General features: G+C 39.7%; 1 protein-coding gene across 2 annotated transcripts in view; it reads right to left on the minus strand.

The window, feature by feature from the left end:
- Positions 1 to 19,602, minus strand: part of ELMO1 (engulfment and cell motility 1) — a gene marked incomplete at both ends in the record, with an annotated part of 563,076 nt that overhangs the window by 220,642 nt on the left and 322,832 nt on the right. For both annotated transcript variants that reach the window (XM_080701947.1, XM_080701948.1), the window contains one exon: positions 8,546 to 8,682. In XM_080701947.1, the coding sequence (XP_080558073.1) occupies positions 8,546 to 8,682 (137 nt within the window). The remainder of the gene's footprint in view (positions 1 to 8,545; positions 8,683 to 19,602) is intronic.

Here is a 19,602-nt window from a genome sequence, read left to right on the forward strand (position 1 = left end):
CCAAGTCACTGGCATTTTGCCTTGTTCTTTAGAAAAATAGCTGTCAGTTATAGCTGGTAAGTCTCATTTTAGCTCATGCTATACATGCAAATAAACGTGTTCTAGAAAGATTTCAGAAGAACTCAGACTATGCTTGGTGCCCTCTCCCACCCCGCACTTCTCCCTCCTCCTCCCAACAGTGAGTGTCCAGGTTAACCATTCTACATTCATACTTTCACACATATTCAAGAAATAAATTAAAAACAAAAAATAAAGTAAAAAAGAAGTAAGAACTCTGCCAAACCTCAGTCGCAAAGAAAACCCCAAATATATTTATTCTTGTCAGGCTTATCTAAAATTGTTTAGGAAACCCACTCATAGCACATGCAATTTGTATTAATGCTCCAGTTATAGAGAATGATCAGATAAAAAACATATTTGCAATTACTTCAGTTTGCTGATAGTCCCAGTTAACCTTTAACAGATTTTAAGATGTTTTTATGGCAACTTTATGAACAGGGTCAACAAGATCTAACTTAATTCCCATTACTTGAGGTCTTTGTACATCCCCCTTTGTAAATGCAGGGGCAGGAAGAGGGGGAGGTGCAAAACACCTGAAAATGAACCTCTTCTGTATAGTCATGTCTACCTTCCCAAAAAATGTTTTATGGATGTTGTGCAGCCAGAGTCACAATGACAGTAGCTCTGTTAAGTTAGTCACTAAACCCAAAAAAGTAGTTTGTCTACCTTTCCTGAAAATGATTACCATTAGCATTGTTAGGAGGTTCCTTTTCTTTATCAGAGGCAATTAGAATTCTGTTACCTGGTTTTCTCCCAGTTTGACATTATCATTGAGTGGTGCTGGCTGCAGACTTGGACTGAACCAAGCAGTGTGCCTACCTAACACCATGAGAGTGCAGAGCCAGCCTGGTCTGGTAACATGCCTATTCCCAGCTCACAGATGAGGAATCATCAAAGTTGTGAGTTGTGAGTCTCTAGCACAAGTTCATCCAGGTAGAAGACAGGCCCTGGGACCTTAGTCACATGGTGCCCAGCCACAAGTCACTTGCAGCATATTGTTTGTGAGTAAGCTGGGGACAAGTGACCCTGGGCATTGAGAACCAAACAAGAGGGCTCTCTCACTTAGGATTTTGTTCCTACCGTGATCAACATCCCTTTCTGCCACCAAACTGAATATTGATACATCTCTGTACAAAGGCATGAGGAAATATGTATTTGCAGTTAGTTGATCTATCTTGAGAACTCAAAGCATCAAATACAAATTACTATCGACTATGGTTTTGTCTGTTGAGATTAGCACCTCTCATTTGCATAGGACCATTTGCAAAGAAAATCTTAGGGGGCCTAATCCTCACAGTGATTCTGGGGAATACTATTGTTGTTCTTGTCACTAATAGTGTACAAAGAATGGCCTTGGTAGTAAAAGACACTGGAGCTCAAGGCTGTGCTTCTGGTGAGAGGCCAGGCTGGCACTGCTATCAGTGCTTCTGCCTGCTCTTAGCCCTACTTTTCAGTGAGGGGGGGCATCTCATCCCCATTTGGGCAAAAAATGTCTTGTGAGGGAGAAATAGTACTCATTTTAATATCTAAATTCTAAATATGTAATATATATGTAATTAAAACTTAAAGTAAGGATAAAAAGTCTAAAATGGCTTCTCTGGGGTATAGTAATACAAAAGAGATTGAGAAATTGTGCTCTATAATAGCCTGAGTTGGCCTGGGACATGTGACTATTATTAATACATTTCTTTTTATAAAGCATATACACTAAGCTCTATTTAAACAAATACCTCTTCAAAAGAATATGTTAGTAAAGTCATTCTCAGTCTTTGTGCTGTCTTTAGATAATATAATTAGTATAATAATACTAAATAGTATAATACAGAGGACCTATCTTGATTGCTTACTAAGAGAAAGCAGCTGAGTCTACATAAAAGGCTGAAACCACCTGAAATAAATAGTTCAAGTGCAGACATGCACAAAACCATTTGCTACCTAGTCAATGGGAAACATCAAATGAAAATCTAAATCTATTCATGTAATGCATTTACTTCTAGAGGTTTGATTGTGTGTGGCAACCCAAAGACCTGTGTGGAATAGGAAAAGCCTTTTGAATGAATACTAGTTAATAGCCTAGACAGAAGAAAAATGGGTAACTTCGCCATGTGCTATTAGGATTCTTTAAAAAACTTCTCCTCTACTTAAATATTCATGTTTCAATTAAAATGTACACCTACTTTATTACCCACACCAGGCCCAGTTCAGATCAATAACAGCAGCACTAGATGGAATTCTAATGAAGACAAACAATGCAGAGTCCTCCCAGCTTCCCCTGTGCACAGACACACAAAGCTTCCTTTCATAATATGCTCCAAGATATTTTACAGTCACCTGCCTCATGCAAATGAGGAGATTCATGTTTATTCATAGTGAGAGTTACAGACCACCTTTCATTCCCTGGACAAGCTCAGCTAACCAACAGAGCACTGTCTGCGCCTCTGTGATGTTGAGCTGGCCTAGGAAAGAGACTCCTGAATATATAATTGTCCCCTGAAAAGCATGCACAGTAAAACAGTAAGCTGAGAAGAGTTTGAAGCATGAGCATATTCCCCTCTTTTCTTCATGTATTTGCTGCCTTTAAGTTCATAAATGCAATCACTTGTTTTCTATATCTCACCATAAAGCATTAGATGTGACTAGTTGGTGGTTATTTTCTATGGATGCTCTTCCATGGGAGTTCTCAGCATGTTTCCTTCTGGTCTCATCGCCAATTCTTCCTAATTGAGATTTTCTCCCATTGAGGCAGATGAAGCTCACAGCCTGGCCAGGGGCAGCTGTGTCTTTGTTGAGTCTGGGTTCTCCCAGTACACAGTCTCTGCTATTTTAAGCAGAGATGGTTTCTCATCTGCAAGCCTGAGCTTCTAACCTCTATCATGTGTGCTTAGTTTATTATGCTGCCAGAAAAGGGTTCAAAATGGTCTTTTTACACTAAAGTGACTACATTTTTCAAGTCGTTAGGTTCTTTCATTTGGGTAAGTTGAAAGTGGTGAAATCATGTGATCTTGGTTTATAATGTTGATTTTGACTAAGCCTAAAAAAAGACAAATGCTATGAACAAATATTTTGATGGTCTCTAAAGATATTTAATTATAATCAGATCTATGCAAGTAGGTAATTATTGAAGAGGCCTTAATTCTGGTCAGTTATTAAGTATAAGACAATTATGGGATCTACTGATTTTTAGAATTCCACCCATGGAAAACTAAGGTACCTAATGAAGTTGTTTGAAAGAATGCAGTGCCAAAATCTATAAGATTTTCAGTTTAAGGCCTATTTTTGCCAAAGTTAAATAGGTAATTAATTCAGCACAGACCTTAATGAGATATTCATAGACAGTTTCACTTATCTTTTTCTTCTTAACATAAGGGACAAAATAAGTCTTCTTTTGAAAAGGGCAATTTGCTAATACTTCATGGACAGGATTGATCCTATGATTACGAAAAAAGTATTTTACAAGTGCACATGACTTTTAACTTCCTCAAAGTATTGCTACACTTATTATTTCAATTTAATATCACATCACGAAGGAGAGGGCGATGAGATACTTTTCTCCATTTATTTTTATTTTTAATTAATTTTTTAGTGTAGAGCTCTTAACTAGCAGAATGAGAATTAGAGCTTGCTTTATATAGACCAATAGACATCCCACTCGATCAAAGCATAGTCTTGTACCAGTTGGTGATATGCCTCACCAAACATTAGCTCATGGGAATTCAATGGACACAAATCACCTTTACTGATCAAATCTATATTAATGAAAATACTCATTGATAGCTTTGCCTCCACCCATGATTTAATTGGTATCTGGTGCAGTTGGATGCTAGAATAACAGCCCCCACACGTGATTCTAATGCATAGCCAAGGCTGCAAAACACCACTACACAAGTGTGTGTGTGTGTGTGTGTGTGTGTGTATGTATGTTACTGGGGATTAAACCCAGGGTCATTCTACCTTTGAGCTAAATCCCCAGCCCTATTTTTATTTCTGAAACAGGGTCTTGCTAGGTTGATGAGTCTCACTACTTGCTGAGGCTATCCACAAACCTGCAATCCTCTTGTCTCAGCCTCCCAAGTACTAGGATTACAGGTGTGCCCATTATGCCCAGCTGAATATTTTTGATGTGTACATCCTGCTAAAATTTTAAAAGAAAAGTAGTCATCCACTCAAGCTTTAAATGAGAATACTGTACCTGAAATATCCAAATTATCTGTGCTCTATTTCCACCCTGCTCAAAAATAAAGATTTCAATGAAATGATTATGGGGCCGCTTGTGAGGAGGTAACCAGATTGCAGTTCAGCTCTTCTCTGATCCTCACATAAAGATGAATAATGCATGCTCTAAAATATTGGTAATAAAAGGCAAAAATGTAGAATACAAACTCAATGGTCTAAATCACTGGATTATCCTGCAGAATGCTATATTGAAAAACTGAAAGAAAGTACTTTTCAAAGCATAAATATTTTAATCACTCTCCAATTCTACTTTTCTTACATAAATAAAAAGCATCCCATCTGCTGCTTCGCAGGCCCGGAAGAGCGGGAGACAGCTGCCTTTCCAAGCACGCTTTTTCAGCAGCAGTGTTAACTACCAAGCACTAGATGGTAGTTAACTGAATCCAAGCAAGGCGGTTGCAGGTGTGATTCCTTCTGATAAACTTTGCTGTAGAGTGTTGAATAAATTAAAAATTTGAATTGAGAGGCACAGCTTCATCAGTGAGAAGAAAAACAGTAGCCAAGCCTTCTCAGAGTTCTGGGCCTCAGGGTGGCAATGAAACCTGCCTTCCATACTTTGTTCAAAGCAGCAAGAACCTGTGATAATGTCTGAGAAAATTCAAATACATTGTTTCATGTTGGGCTCTTTTAAGATATTTATGAATTTGAATTTGGACAGTGTTCACAAATAAGAAAAACATTAAATCTACCAGTAATCCCAAACCCACATTTCCTAAATTTAATCTCCCCTGCTACTAAGTTAATAACAAGAAAAAAAAGTGAACTGATTTCAATTTCAGCACTTTTTCTCTTCTTCAATTTATTATCTGGTAAAACCCAACAGTGGCTGATAGGGAGGCAATAGGAAGAAATCGGGGGAAAAAAAAGCTTTCAGAGTAAACCAATGGCTCTTACACAAGGCCTTTCTTTTTGAAAAAGGCTAGTGGAGGTGGAATAGAAACATAACAAAAGGGACATAAATATAGCTTCGAGTAGAACTCTGTATCCAGGAAAAATTTTAAAAAAACGCAAAAACCTCATCTGTATACATTTCATTAATTAAAATTGATAAACACGCCTAAAAATCAGGCCCAGCTTCAGAGGAAGCTATATGTGTCTGCCTACTGTGATGGGCAGATGGCCCCCAAGAATGCCACTGTCCTTACTCATGTTGTGTGAATACGTCACATATTATGACAAAAGGGAACTGTAGGTTACAGGTAGAATTTAGGTTTCTATCTCTGGGCCTTAATATGGAGAAATTATTCCAGTTTGTCCAAATTCAATGTAATCACAAGGTCCCCTAAAAGTGGAGGAAAAAGAGAGGAGAGATCAGAGTGATGGAGAGGGTTGGGCCTGCATTTGCTGCCTTTGATAATGGAGAAACAGGGGCAAACCAAGAATGCAGACATACTCCAGGAGCTGGAAAATCAAGGATACATCTTTTCCAAGAACCTCCAGAGTGAGATACAGCTCTTCTGACACTTTAATTTTAGTCCACTGAAACCCACTGTTGGCTTCTGAACTATAAAATAATTTTTTATTGTTCAAACTGCTAAATTTATAGCAATTTGTTATACGCAATAGAAAATCAATGTGATATATATACATATGTGTGTTGTGTGTGTGTGTGTGTGTGTGTGTGTGTGTGTGTGTGTATACACACACATATTTATGTCACATATAATGGATATACTTTTTTAGTCATAAAAGTAACCAGGATAAAAAAGCATACAGCAAAACTATTTAATGTAGAAAATGAGATATCTTATCTTTCCCATCCCTGAACTTCCCTTGAAATGCGCTCTTGACCAGTGCCAGCCCATGCTGGCTGGTGAAGTCCTCTCCCCTGGAGGAGGAGGTATCCCTGCACGTAAAGCCGTGGATTGGGTGCTCTCACACCCTGGTGCACGTGGGTCAGACTGATCTAGGGCAAACTGGCCATAGCCACTGTCAATGACTATTGATTTAATTTGCCTCTCTTTTGGCTTGATTATAGGAAGATTTCCTCTTTTACAGAGATGATTTGCACCTGGATTTCTGGGTCTCTCATAATCAAGTGAAATATACCAAGGAGACTGTGCTCTTAAGTAAGAAAGAATTAATGGCTTTTTTCCTCCTTTGTCCTCCTCAAACCTTGCCTATCAGCTCTAGACTGTAGCTTGCAGACCAGAGTTCTCATAGAGGGGCATCCCTGGGGCCTAATTCAGTGAATTCAGTAGGCCCAGGATGCAAAAGAAAGATGGTTTATCTGGCTAAAATGGGACAGTGTTTCTCTGCCATCAGGGAAGGTATAATCACCAGGCCCAGGGAGAAAGGCTAGTAAGAGCCTGAGACTGGAGTCCTTATCCCATTTTTCTGTCTGTTTAACATCTAATTCAGGATGCAACACACACACAAGAAATATGGGAGAAAAGAAGAACAAGATGTAAATTTGAAGAGATGGTGACAGGGAAGCAAAGACCAACAAGAAAATTAAGAGCATTGGAATTCAGAGCCCATAAACACATCGCCATCTATAGAAACAGGTTCTTTAGACTCTTCCGATTATGTCTCTTTAAGTACAAGCCATCCCTACCCAAAGCCAAATATAGTAGCACATTAGAAATATTAAAGGGCAAACTATGCCTAATCCAAACCCAACTTGTGGCATTTTATGAATCAGGCCTTTACTACAGGATAAATATTGTGTTTATTTCTAAAAGTCTGAACTGTGCTTCCCTTTTCTTTCCTTTCTGTCAGTCAACACCTTTCTTTTTACCCAACATTCCCATGGAAAAGTCACTCCCTGTGTGAAATTACAACATAGAAAATCAAAGGATAACACTTCACAAAAGAAGAAATTCAAATGGCCAATAAATGCATGAAAAAATGCTCAACATCACTGGCAATCAGAGAGATGCAAATCAAAACTACCCTGAGATTTCACCTAACTCCAACTAGAATGGCAATCGTTCAAAACACAACAACAGATGCTGGCGAGGATGTGGAGAAGTGGGAACTCTAAGACATTGTTGGTGGGATTGCAAATTAGTGCAACCACTTTGGAAAACAGTATGGAGAATTCTCAGAAGAATGGGAACAAATCTACCATTTGATCCAACAATACAACTTCTGGGTATCTACCCAAAAGTTAGGAAACCAAACTACCAAACTAATGCATGTGTATCTATGTTCCTAGCTGCACAATTCACCATAGCCAAACTATGGAACCAGCCAAGATGTCCATCAACACATGAATGGATTACAAAACTGTGGGATATGTACACAATGGAATTTTACTCAGCCATCAAAAAAACAAAAACTCAATTACATCATTTTCAGGGAAATGGATGGAACTGGAGGACATTATGCTAAGTGAGATTAGTCAGCCACAAAAAAATAAGAAATCAGATGCTTTCCCTAATATGTGAGAGTTAGGGAGAAATGGGTCATAGGAGGAACTCTAGATGAAAAAGGAAATCCTATAGAAGAGCAAACAAGGCAACTTAAAGGAGGAGAAAGGAGGGGGGAAGAAGAAAATCTCTAAAACACACAATGTACTTAAACATATCAAAGTCAACCACTAAGCCAAGCAAGAGAAGGAGGGACGGGGAGGTAATGGGGTGGGAATTGGTTAGGGGTTAAATCAGTGATGTGTACATGTATGTTCACACAAAATTTTTACCCCTATATGATGTATGAATATAATGCACCAATAAAAATTAAAATAAATAAATAATTGAAAAAAGAAAACCAAAGGATGTATCAATTCAATGGGTTCCATGCTATCACAGGTCAAGAAATGCTACATATGAATTTATAAAATTCGCTGAAAGATTATCTTTCACATTAATAAAAATTCGCTTTGACATAGCATAGGGCAGATGTTATCATTGCATCTATAATTCACAAAAAAACAAAGGTCCAGATACAGGGCTGATTGGGTTTGTGTTTGTCTCCTGCACAGGTGTAGAGAGACACCTTCCCAATAATCTTGCAGTGTTGACAAGGCAAACCAAATTAACTCTAGGAAAGGAAAAGATCACCTTGACAAAGTTTTCTAAGAAAGGCTCTCTATTGATAGCTCTGGCTTAGACAAAAGGAGCACATCTGTTCCAAGCTTCTCCCTAGGGATTGCTCCCATTTGTAAAGCCACCTAAAATTGGAGCCTTCCTCTTTTCCTCACCTTGACAACCACTTCCGCAGAAAGCTGAGGGACAACAAAACAGGCCTGAGGAGGATGTCCCCTCTGGTGACTCGAGGAACTGCCTCCACCCCAGATCCCCTTTACCTTGTTGAAATCCTCAGAGGTTGCCCTCATTTCCTTCCATGTCTTGTTCAAGAGCTGGATGCAAATGCAGAAAAACTCCTCGAAGGATCTGTCATGGGTGAAGAACATGGGGTGGAAGTCGTTGCAGGTCTCACTAGCTAAAGGAAGAAAATGGGAAATAAAGGGAGACATTTTAAAACAATGAACTGGGAGGACACAGTCACCAGCAGGTGCCCAAAAGAGTGACATGGGAGGCAGCTTTGCTTCAGCAATGTGGAGAAAAGAAATTTGAAAAAGCAACTGAAACACAGTGCCATACAACTCAGAAGTGTGAGGTCAGATGGTTAGACCTACACATAAGGTCTCTGCAGGACATGAACCTTCTGGCTTGCCCCACAAGCCCTGGTGTTGAATATGGGCCCTGTATCTGCCTGCTTGATCTGAGGAAGACTATTCCAATGGCCCTCCTGGTACAGCTCTTCTATCACCTTTAATTTTCCCTTTCCCTACAGAATGACTGGCAGAGAACATTCCTGAATATACAATTAAGTCCAACTTTGGAAACAATATCCATGAAATTTCTCCAGAGGGTTCTGTGACAGTGAACAGGGGACATTTGTGATAATTAACCATCTGATGCCATTAACCATGTTTTTTATTCCCAGGCACAGATGGCTGGAGGTCAAAACAACCGGTGGCTCTGAGGGCTGGATAGGGTTCAATACTTGCACAAAATCATAAAATTAGCCAGGATTACTTTTGAGTCCGCCCATCATGGGCTTCTATGGGTCAGATCCAGTGCCAGGCTCTGGCCATCACTCCTCCTTCTCAGACTCAGGCTCTGGCCCCTCCTTGCATCCCAGATACCTGCTAGGCAAACACTGGATGGGAGCAATGTGAAACCCCAGGAACTAGAATCTATGAACCCCCATAACAGTACTCTAAGGGTTTTTTAAAGCCAAATCTATTAAACTGATAAAAACTGATACTGCAGTTGATCTTAGCCAAAAGGTCAACACATCAATAAGAGTACTTTTGTGACTGACTTATCTCACTTAGCATAATGTCCTCAAAAAATAAGAAATCTGATGCTTTCCCTAATATGTGAAAGCTAAGGAGAAATGGGTCATAGGAGGAACTCTAGATGAAAAAGGAAATACTATAGAGGATCAAACAAGACAACCTAAATGAGGGGATGGGAGGGGGGGAAAGAAGGAAATTCTCTAAAACACAAAATGTATTTAAACATATTGAAGACAACCACTAAGCCAAGCATGGGAAGGAGAAATAGAGAGGAAATGGGGTGAGAATTGGGTAGGGGCTAAATGAGTGATATGTACATGTATGTCCACACAAGATTTTTACCCCATTATGACGTATAAATATAATGCATCAATAAAATTTTTTTAAAAATAAGAGTACTTTTTTTTCAGTACTGGGGATGAAACCGAGGGGCACTCTACCTCTGAGCTATACCCCCAGCACTATTCTTTATTCTTTAGGTTGAAATAGGGTCTCACTAAGTTGTATAGGGCCTCACAAAGTACCTGAGGCTGTCCACGCAACAAGATCCTCTTGTCTCAGCCTCCCAAGTACTGGGATTACAAGTATGTGCCACCATGCCTGGCTTTATAAGAGTATATATATATAATTTTTTTTTTTGGTGGTGGTACTGGGGTTCCTGGAAGCCCTCTACCTCCGGGCTACACTCCCAGACCTATTTTTACATTTTTATTTGGAAACAGGGTCTCCTAAGCCAGCGCGCGTGGCTGGCTTCGAACCTGCGTGATCCTCCTGTCTCTGCCTCCCAAGCGCGGGGATTACAAGCGTGTGCTACCACGCCCGGCTTATAAAAGTATATTTTTAAAAGTGACATTGTCATACTAAACTGTAATTGTAGTTTTGAACACAAATAATTAAATCTGTAATTGATGGCTGAATGCTCAGGGAAAAATATTGTATGTTCCAAAGTTTTAGCAGAAAACTAATAAAAAATGAAAAAGAAAAAAGAAAACTAGTGCTAAGGTACAGCACAAATATAATAAATATGTACATATACAATATAATAAATAAATATGTGCAGTAAAACATTAATCAACTTGGCTTAGCCATTCTACAATGTATATACACTTAATTCAAAATATAATTTTGTATAACATAAGTACACAGTCTCTACTTGTCAATTAAAAAATAACAAATCATATACATTCCATGAATAAAGATTAGAAAATATTCCTCTTATGAGATTTATTCAGGTCAACAAAAATACATACAAGTTAAATACTGTATGTAAATATGTTAATAGAGTAAAAGTGCTTGTATTTTAGATGGAATCGCTTTAAAGGCTAATTAATCCTCGGACCCTCTGGGGCTGGTGAATTCCAAGAGCAGGGGAGTGCAGAAACAGTCTCCAGCAGAGAATTTTTGCTCTTGAGGAGAGGCCTAAAGCCTGCCATGTGGTAAGCAGCATTCTGTTTACAGAGAATATTCTGGTTCGGGCCCCAGCCACAGAACCCCAATCAAACCTACAGGGAACATGCCTGCTCTGGCAGGGTCACAATTTATTGAACTCCTACCTCTTCTGTCTTCACTCAACCTTTATGAATATAGTGAATTCCAGAGCTTTGAGCAGTCTAAAACAGTAGTGTGCCTGTACAGCTCACCCTTCCAAAAGGCACAGGTAGATCTGGACACCAGGCGGCACTGTTCCTCCCAGACAGCTGAAGGCAACAGGCTGGCTGCTGCATGCAGCCTTGTAGAAAGGGTCTGAGGCCCTAACACCTGGGTTCAGGTACAGCCTCTGCCAATCAGGAACAGGTCACTTCACCTTCCTGGGCCTGGATTTTTAAAAATAATGATAATATAACAACAGAAAGAAACTCTCCCCTGCCTCCCCAGGCTTCTGAGAGGGTCAAATGACACAGTTCTCCAGAAGGGATAATGATCAACACAAATACACAGGGAGGTGGTAACAACATGAAAAGAAGCACCAGCACCTGTTTCCAGGGTCACAGGTCATCATGTGACATTTCCCCTCATTCCCAGCGGAGCCTGTTCGCATCTCATCAACTATAAACCAGAAAACACAAGTCTCCCCCAAACCCACCCTACGCACACAGCCTCGGAGAAAGAGACACTGACAAATATAAACTTTGACCAGAGAAACAGAGCTATTTAGGGAACTTGGAACATAAAAGCAGACCAACTGTGCTGCCACAGCCCTGGGCGAGGGAGCTGTCAGTCTGACTTTCACAAGCAGTGCTGCTGATGAAATGGACACCTAAGACACTACTGCCACCTGGGAAGTTGTTATTAATCAGATTAGTGCAGTTTCATTTTTAGACTAGGTGTGATGATATGTGTCCTTTATATTCTAGGTAAAATGTTTATGGGATTACTGGAGCTGAGATTGACAGACAAATCTGAGCCCAAGACTCATTTTTGCTTGGAAAATAAGAGAGGGAAGGAGCTGCCTCACTGAGAAGCCACCTTCTCAGTGAGCTCACTGGGCAAGTCTTGCACTGCTGGGGAGGTGGGAACCCTTACTTCACCCTTCTTCATGCTGGAAAAATGAGACCTTCCATCACAAGCTGTTTTTAGATGGCTTCAAGTGAGCATATGAAACCCAGGGTGTAGCTGTCCAGCAGCTGGCCTCCTGCCTTCATTGACATCAAGAGCCCAGGGTGTTTTTCTTTGGTGGCAACTTTGAAAATAAATGTATCCACCCACTTTCCTGGATCTCCCATATCTTCCTTCAACAGAAACCCACATCGAGACCTGTGGTCAAACATGGCTTCCATCAAGTGCAGAGTCAGGACATGCTGACAGGACACCTGGCCAGGTTGGCAGCACCTGTGCCAGCAATGACAGTCACCAGGATCCAGGTGGAGGACAGAGGTTCTGTGTAACATACAGTTACTTATTGCAACAAGCACAGCAGTGAGCTGCTATTAATGTTTTCGCCCTTAAGAAATGGGAGATTTAAAAAGGCGAGGTGACGTTTGAGGTGGCAGGGGCCCAGAGCCATGGTACCAGAACAAGAACTCAGGGCAACCTGGCATCAAAGCCCATTATTCTTGGGTTGCATTCTACCTCTGCGTGTTTCTCTGTTTCTCTCTCATTCTGTTGATGACTCTGTCTCCACTGCATATGCCCAGCAAATATCTAAAATAAAAGCTTTTCCACCCATCAAAGAGATTTATAAAGTTAAAATCTTGCAATGAGCACAAAATAACTACTAATGCTTGAAGGAGGTACTAGGGTCTGAGATTCTTCTGCTTGCATCTTACTATTCAAGGCACAGGTGGGATTAGATTCAAATCACCAGGATAGAACTACTCTCCTCTTCAGAACCTACCACTACTCCCCCTGAGTCTGGGCCAAGCTGTACTCCTGACAATTCTCCTGCGTACCCAAGAACAGTGTATGTGGCTCAGAGTTTCTACAGCACTCTTTTGTTTTTCTCAAGATACTCTTGGCTTCTGTAACTCTCCAATTTTCCCCCAGAGAGTTGGTCACTGGAAAAATCCCCAGAGGATGAAGTCATTTGATTGATCTATTTCAATAAACTCCAGGTTGGACTACTTGTTAATAGGACCCTGCTTTTTTTCATGACAATAATGGGTCCAGCTAAAAATATAATTTGCAGACTCCCTTGTAACTGGGAATAGCCATGTGAACCAATCTCAACCAATGAAAAAAAGTGGAAATCACTGAGTAGACCTTTTAAAAGGAGAAAGGCTGGTCTCATTTAACATAATGTTCTCCAGATCTTTCCATCTTCTTGTGAATGACATTATTTTGTTCTTATTTATAGCTGAATAGAATTCCATTGTGTGTATTTCCCATAATTTTGCAATCCATTCATCTGTCAATGGAGACTTAGGTTGGTTCCATATTTTAGCTATTATGAATTGTGCTGCTATGAACATGGGTATGCATATGATACTGTAGTTCTCTGATTTCAACCCCTTTGGACAAATACCCAGGAGTGGTAGAGCTGGATCATATGGTGGATCTATTCCAGTTTTCTAAGGAATCTCCACATTGATCTCAATACTAGCTGAACTATTTTGCACACCCACCAACAGTGTAAAAGAGTTCCTCTGTCCCCACATCATCACCAGCATTTGTTGTTGTTTGATTTCTTTATGCTTGCCACTCTGACTGGGGTTAGATGGAATCTCAGTGTAGTTTTGATTTGCATCTCCCTGATGGCTAATGATGTAGAACATCTTTTCATATATCTATTGGCTATTTATATCTTTTGTTTTGTGAAGTGTCTATTCATTTCAGTTGCCCATTTCTTGATTGGGTTATTTGTTGTGCTAGTGTGGTCTTTTGAGCTCTTTGTATATTCTAGATATTAGCCCTCTATCAGAATGGTGGCTGGTAAAGATCTTCTCCCATTTTGTGGCCTTTCTGTTTAGGTTCTTGGTGGTTTCCTTTGATGAGAAGAAACTTTTTAGTTTTATGCCATCCCACTTGTTAATTCTTGCTTTAATTTCTTGTGCTTTGGGGGTCTTTTTGAGAAAATTACTGTCTGTGCCTATATGGGGGAGTGTTGAGCCTATGCCCTCCTCTAATAACTTCACAGTCTCTGGTCTAATTTCTAAGACTTTGATCCATCTTGAGTTGATTTCTGTGCACAGTGAGAGGTAAGGATTTAGTTCCATATGTTTTCTTTAATATGCCCAAACTAGGAAGTATTGGGAATACCAGAGGGACTCCAGATAATGGAGGGGAAATCTCAGCAAAGCTAGAATGGAAGGATAGGAGAGGAAGAAGCCTGAGGTAGATTAATGGAGGAGCTACATCCGAATATGTGTAAAAAGTATGAATATAGCATGGTTAACCTGGACACTCATAGTTGGGAGGAGAGAAGGGAAGTGGAGGAGAGGGCACCAAGCACAGTCTAAATGTGTACCATTTTCTGCCGGGAGTGGTGGCACACGCTTGTAATGCCCGCGCTTGGGAGGCGGAGACAGGAGGATCGCGCAGGTTCGAAGCCAGCCGCGCTGGCGTAAGAGACCCTGTTTCAAAAATATAAAATAGGTCTAGGAGTGTAGCCCGGAGGTAGAAGGGCTTCCAGGAACCCCAGTACCACCAAAAAAAAAAAATAAATAAAAATAAATGAATAAATAAATGTGTACCATTTTTAATATGTTCCACACATAAATAAAAAAATAAAAGTAGAAACAGAAAAAAAAAAGGGAGGAAGGCTTGTTGCTTTTGCATTCCTGCTTCAACTTCTTTGTGTTTGGAACCTAGGAGTGATGAGTGAAGTCCCTGCAGCTATTTTGTCAGCATACAATGAGGGTTAAACCTAGATAGACAAAAGAAGTTCCTGATGCCCTTCTGTGGGATTATTTGTATATGCATTGCTTAAATCATTCTTTTCAGAGTTCTGCTGTATTACTCTTAGACACCTGCACATATTGCTATGAAGACTAAACTCAAGCAAGCACACAGACATTGGTTTAAGAAAACCCATGTGTATGATTACTGGAGGTCACTGAAGAAGTAAGAATGATTAAGGAGGGACTTCCGGGAAGATGGCGACGGAGGAAAGCAGGGCTTACGAGCCCCGCTAACAACCAATCTCTATTACAAAATCAATGCCTTTCATAGCCAGAAAACACCATCAGCAAAGAAACAAAAAATGTAATTACAAGGGACAGAGAAAAAAAGGGCTGGAAAAACGAGGCACCAGAAAGAAACCAGACCGCAGTGCTGCAGCCAGAGCCACGGTGCGTAACGGCGCGGGCGCCATCTTTTCTTGCAGCACCAGGCCCCAGAGAGGAGGGGAACTCAGAACGGAGCCCAGAGCCAGAGAGGAGATACGCTGGCCTCACGCCCTAGGAGGCAGTGGCAGTGCCATACTACCGGCGGCAGCGGCAAGTTCACCGGACGGCACCAAACCAACGCACTCAACAGCCCACCAAGCTCCAGAGAGGAGCGGCGGACAGCGATCGAAGGTGAGCGGCTGCGGATCAGATGAGAGGAATTCGGTAGATTTCTCGGCGCAGGGAGTGTCTAAAGCTCACAGGGGCTGGGCTCAGCACACCTTGCAGGGACTCAGAGCGGAGTTCAAAAGCAGAGAAGAAATACGCCAGCCTCACGGCCGAGGGCATAGCAGTGGTGCCATAGTGCCACCGGTGGCAGAAGCAGCAAATTCACCGAGTCCACTATATCTCCATCTGCGTACTCAACAATAGTGAGTCAAATTGCGGCCCCTAGAAGAGAAATCCCAGTACTGTACTCCCAGGGACTTGACCCAGTGGGGGAGTGGCGGTGGCAGAGATATGACACCATAGGAGAACGCCCAACCTGGCACCCCCCCCCCATGGTCTAAAGCAGCCTCGATTGACTCCCTGGGTCTGAGACTCTGCGATACAACCCAGTACAGGAATAGTGGGGACCGAGATACCACAGACTAGAGATCCAGAGCACCTAAAGTGAAGTCATAGTGACCCAAGGGAAGAACCCAGAGAAGGCACAAACTTCTGAAATCATGGGAAAGAGAAATAACAATGGAGCAATGAATGCACACAACCCCACAACATCAGAACCTGATAAAACAGAAATTCAGAGATTTCTAGAAGATCAAATCAGGAAAATAACTGTAGAAATAATAGAGGTGTTTCAAAAAAAATTCAGAGAGAGTCAAAAAGAGATAAAGGATGCAATTAATGAAGTAAAGGCCTCAATTCAAAGTACAAACAACCGACTAGACCACATGGAGAATAGAATCTTGATCTTAGAAGAAGATCATTCAAAAAATGAACACATAGTTTCTAATTTAGAAAAAAAAATCCGACAGCAGGAATCTGACATTGAAGAAATATGGGCCCATTTTAAGAGAGCTAACCTAAGAATAATTGGAATAGAGGAGGGAAAAGAAGGTGAAACCAAAGGGATAAGTAATATCTTCAAAGAAATAATAGCAGAAAAATTTCCAAGCATAGAGCAAGAGGTCAATACACAGGTCCAGGAAACTTATAGAACTCCCTTTAGACAGGATCGGAGAAGAGGATCCCCACGCCACATAATTGTCAAAATGACCAATGTGGAAGCCAAGCAGAGAATCTTAAAGGCAACAAAAACAAAGGGCCAAGTGACATTCAGAGGCAAACCAATTAGAATCACTCCAGACTTCCCAAACCAAGTCATGAGAGCCAGAAGGGCTTGGAGTAACATATTCCAAACTCTGAAAGAAAACAACTTCCAGCCAAAAATTTCCTACCCAGCAAAACTTTCTATCAAATTAGATGGGGAAAGAAGAAACTTCCACAACAAACAGAAACTGAAAGAATTTATGTCTTCAAAACCAGCGCTAGAGAAAATACTCAAAGAGATTAACTACAAAGAAGAAATAGGTAACTCACACCAGAACCAGAGAAACAAGATTTTCTATCCAACAGACATCTAAGATTGGTTATCTGTGGAGTTTCATTATTTATGTTAGTCTTTTACCTATCTCTTAAATTGTTTTGTTTGTTTTTATTGTTGCTAATTTTTAGGATTTCTAGTTGGAATATTAATATACCTTCAGATATAGCATTTGGTAATATTTTATCCCATTCTACCAGTAACTTTTAACTCTGTTTACATTGTCTTTGGATATACAATATGCTTTTATTTTTTAGGGAGTTTGTTTACCCTTTTGTTGCCTGTGCCATTGAAATCATATCCAAGAAATCACTGCCAATTTCATTGTTGTGAGGTTTTATGACCCAGATTTTCTTCTAAAAGTTTATAGTCTTAAGATTTATATTTAGGTCTTTTATCTATTTTGAGTTAATATTTTTATATGGTGTTAGGTAAGAGTCTGATTTTATTCTCTTTCATGTAATTATTATTTTTCAACAATATTAGGTTAAAAGATAATTATTTCCTCCACCAAATGTTCGTGGAAACCTTGTCAAAAATAACTTGACCATATATGGAAGAATTTATTTCTCGGCTTTTTATTGTACTCCACTAATTTTATTTTACTCCACTATAGCCGTACTACTCTGTTTCAATTATTGTAACTTTATATGGTTGGAAATCAGAAAATATACATTTTCTAGCTTTGTTCTTTTTCGAGATCATTTTGGGTATCTAGAGTCCATATTCCATATTAGGATAGATTTTTTGTGAAAAATAAAAAAATAAATATATGATAGTTTCACCTTAAAAAAGAAAAAGAAAGAAATATTCTCTGGTAAGAAAGAAAACAAAAAGAAATATTGAAATGTTATCTTTAACTCATCAAAAGCTTGGTATTAGACAAATGAAACTGTTATGTGAGATTATCAACATTAATATTGGATAAATTGCTATAATACTAGATGCCAAACACTAAGCCAAGCATGGGAAGGAAGGATAGGGAGGGAACGGGGTGGGGTTCGGGTAGGGGCTAACTGGGCGATGTGTGCATGTATGTCTACAAAAGTATTATGTTTATCCTATTATGATGTATGAATACAGTGCACCAATAAAAATTTTTTAAAAAGTAAAAAAAAAAAAAAGAATGATTAAGGATAATGCAGACACACTTATATTCAAATATCAAGTTACATTCTCTTGAGAATGGTATATTTTTTAGAGAGTTAAACTCTCTGAATGTGCTTTATCATCTGTGAAAGAAATAACTACATAAAATTTATAAGCATAAAATTATATAATTTAGATAAAGTACATGGTAAAAACATCTAGCACATACCATGGACTTAGTAAATAGTGGTTATCATAGTGAAGCCCTTTGCAACTCAGTGAGACCCTGTTTCAAAATAAAGAATAAAAAATAGGACTGGAATGTAGCTCAGAGGTAAAATGCCCCTGGGTTCCATCCCCAGTACCACAAAAGAAAAAAATATAGTGGTTATCAGTTACTATTTTTATAATTGTTACCAGCACACTATATAGCTTTCTTAGGGTTCCAACAATTTTAGAAGATAAGAAAAAAAGAAGAATCAGGTAAATAAATTTTGGGGTCCTGTAGGTGTGATGTGTGTGGAGTCAACCAATTATTCTTATTATTGTATCAACAAATCTATGGATGTACTCAGATGCCAAAGCTGAAATTTCATATGCTGAGGGTATGCTCTCAAAGAGCTTTATGTGTCTGAAGTCTCCAAATTTACACTAATAATGATAATATTATTATCCCTATTTCACAGATGAGAAAACCAGAAAATTGTGAAGAGAAGAAGCTTGCAGTGACAAGGCCATTAATGAAACCTTTTGTCCTCTCTCCAGAACCAGTATCTTCTACCTTCCCAGGAAGGTACCTGCTTGTCCCCCTCTTTGCTTCTTTAGGACCCCTCCTCTGTGGTTAGACCTGGGTAAAGAGCAAATCAGGGACAATTTAGACCTGGCATGCTGCATAAAAGTCAATGAAAATGACTGTATATATTTGAGACTTATGATTTCTTGTTTAAAAAATGCTTCCAAATTATAGAATCAGCCTTGGTGCCCCTCAATAGATTAAGAGATCTATATCTACAAAACTATGGTAAATACACACAATGGAATTTTACTCAGTCATAAAGAAGAATAAAATGATGTCCTTTGCAAGAAAATGGATGGGACTTTGGAATATAATGCTAAGCAAGACTAGCCAGTCTCAGAAAGTGAATAGTTTCCATTTATTTGTGGAAGCTAGATAGAAATTGAGAAACATAAGAGACCTCATGCTCGGTGTGATGGCACAAACTTGTAATACCAGTACTTGGGAGGCTGAGACAAGAGGATAGCACAGGTATGAAGCCAGCCTCAGCTCCTTAGTGAGGCCCTCCACAACTTAGTGAAACATTGTTTCCAAATAAAAATATAAAATAGGTCTGGGATTATAGCCTGGAGGTAGAAAGCCCCTGGGTTCCACCCCCAGTACCAAAAAGAAAAAAAAAAAAAAGACCTCAGATAGAGGAGCAGGAATTCCCATGGAGTGATAAGAGAAATTTAGAGGAGGAAGGATAGCGATGTAAAGAAGGTAACAGTTTAAACAATGCTATGCACATATATAAAATTATCAATACCAATCTCAATGACATATATGGGCAATGGGAGGGAGAGGGTGGGGTCTAAAGGGA

Source organism: Muscardinus avellanarius (genome assembly GCF_963383645.1).
Source record: "Muscardinus avellanarius genome assembly, chromosome: 9".
Taxonomy (NCBI): domain Eukaryota; kingdom Metazoa; phylum Chordata; class Mammalia; order Rodentia; family Gliridae; genus Muscardinus; species Muscardinus avellanarius.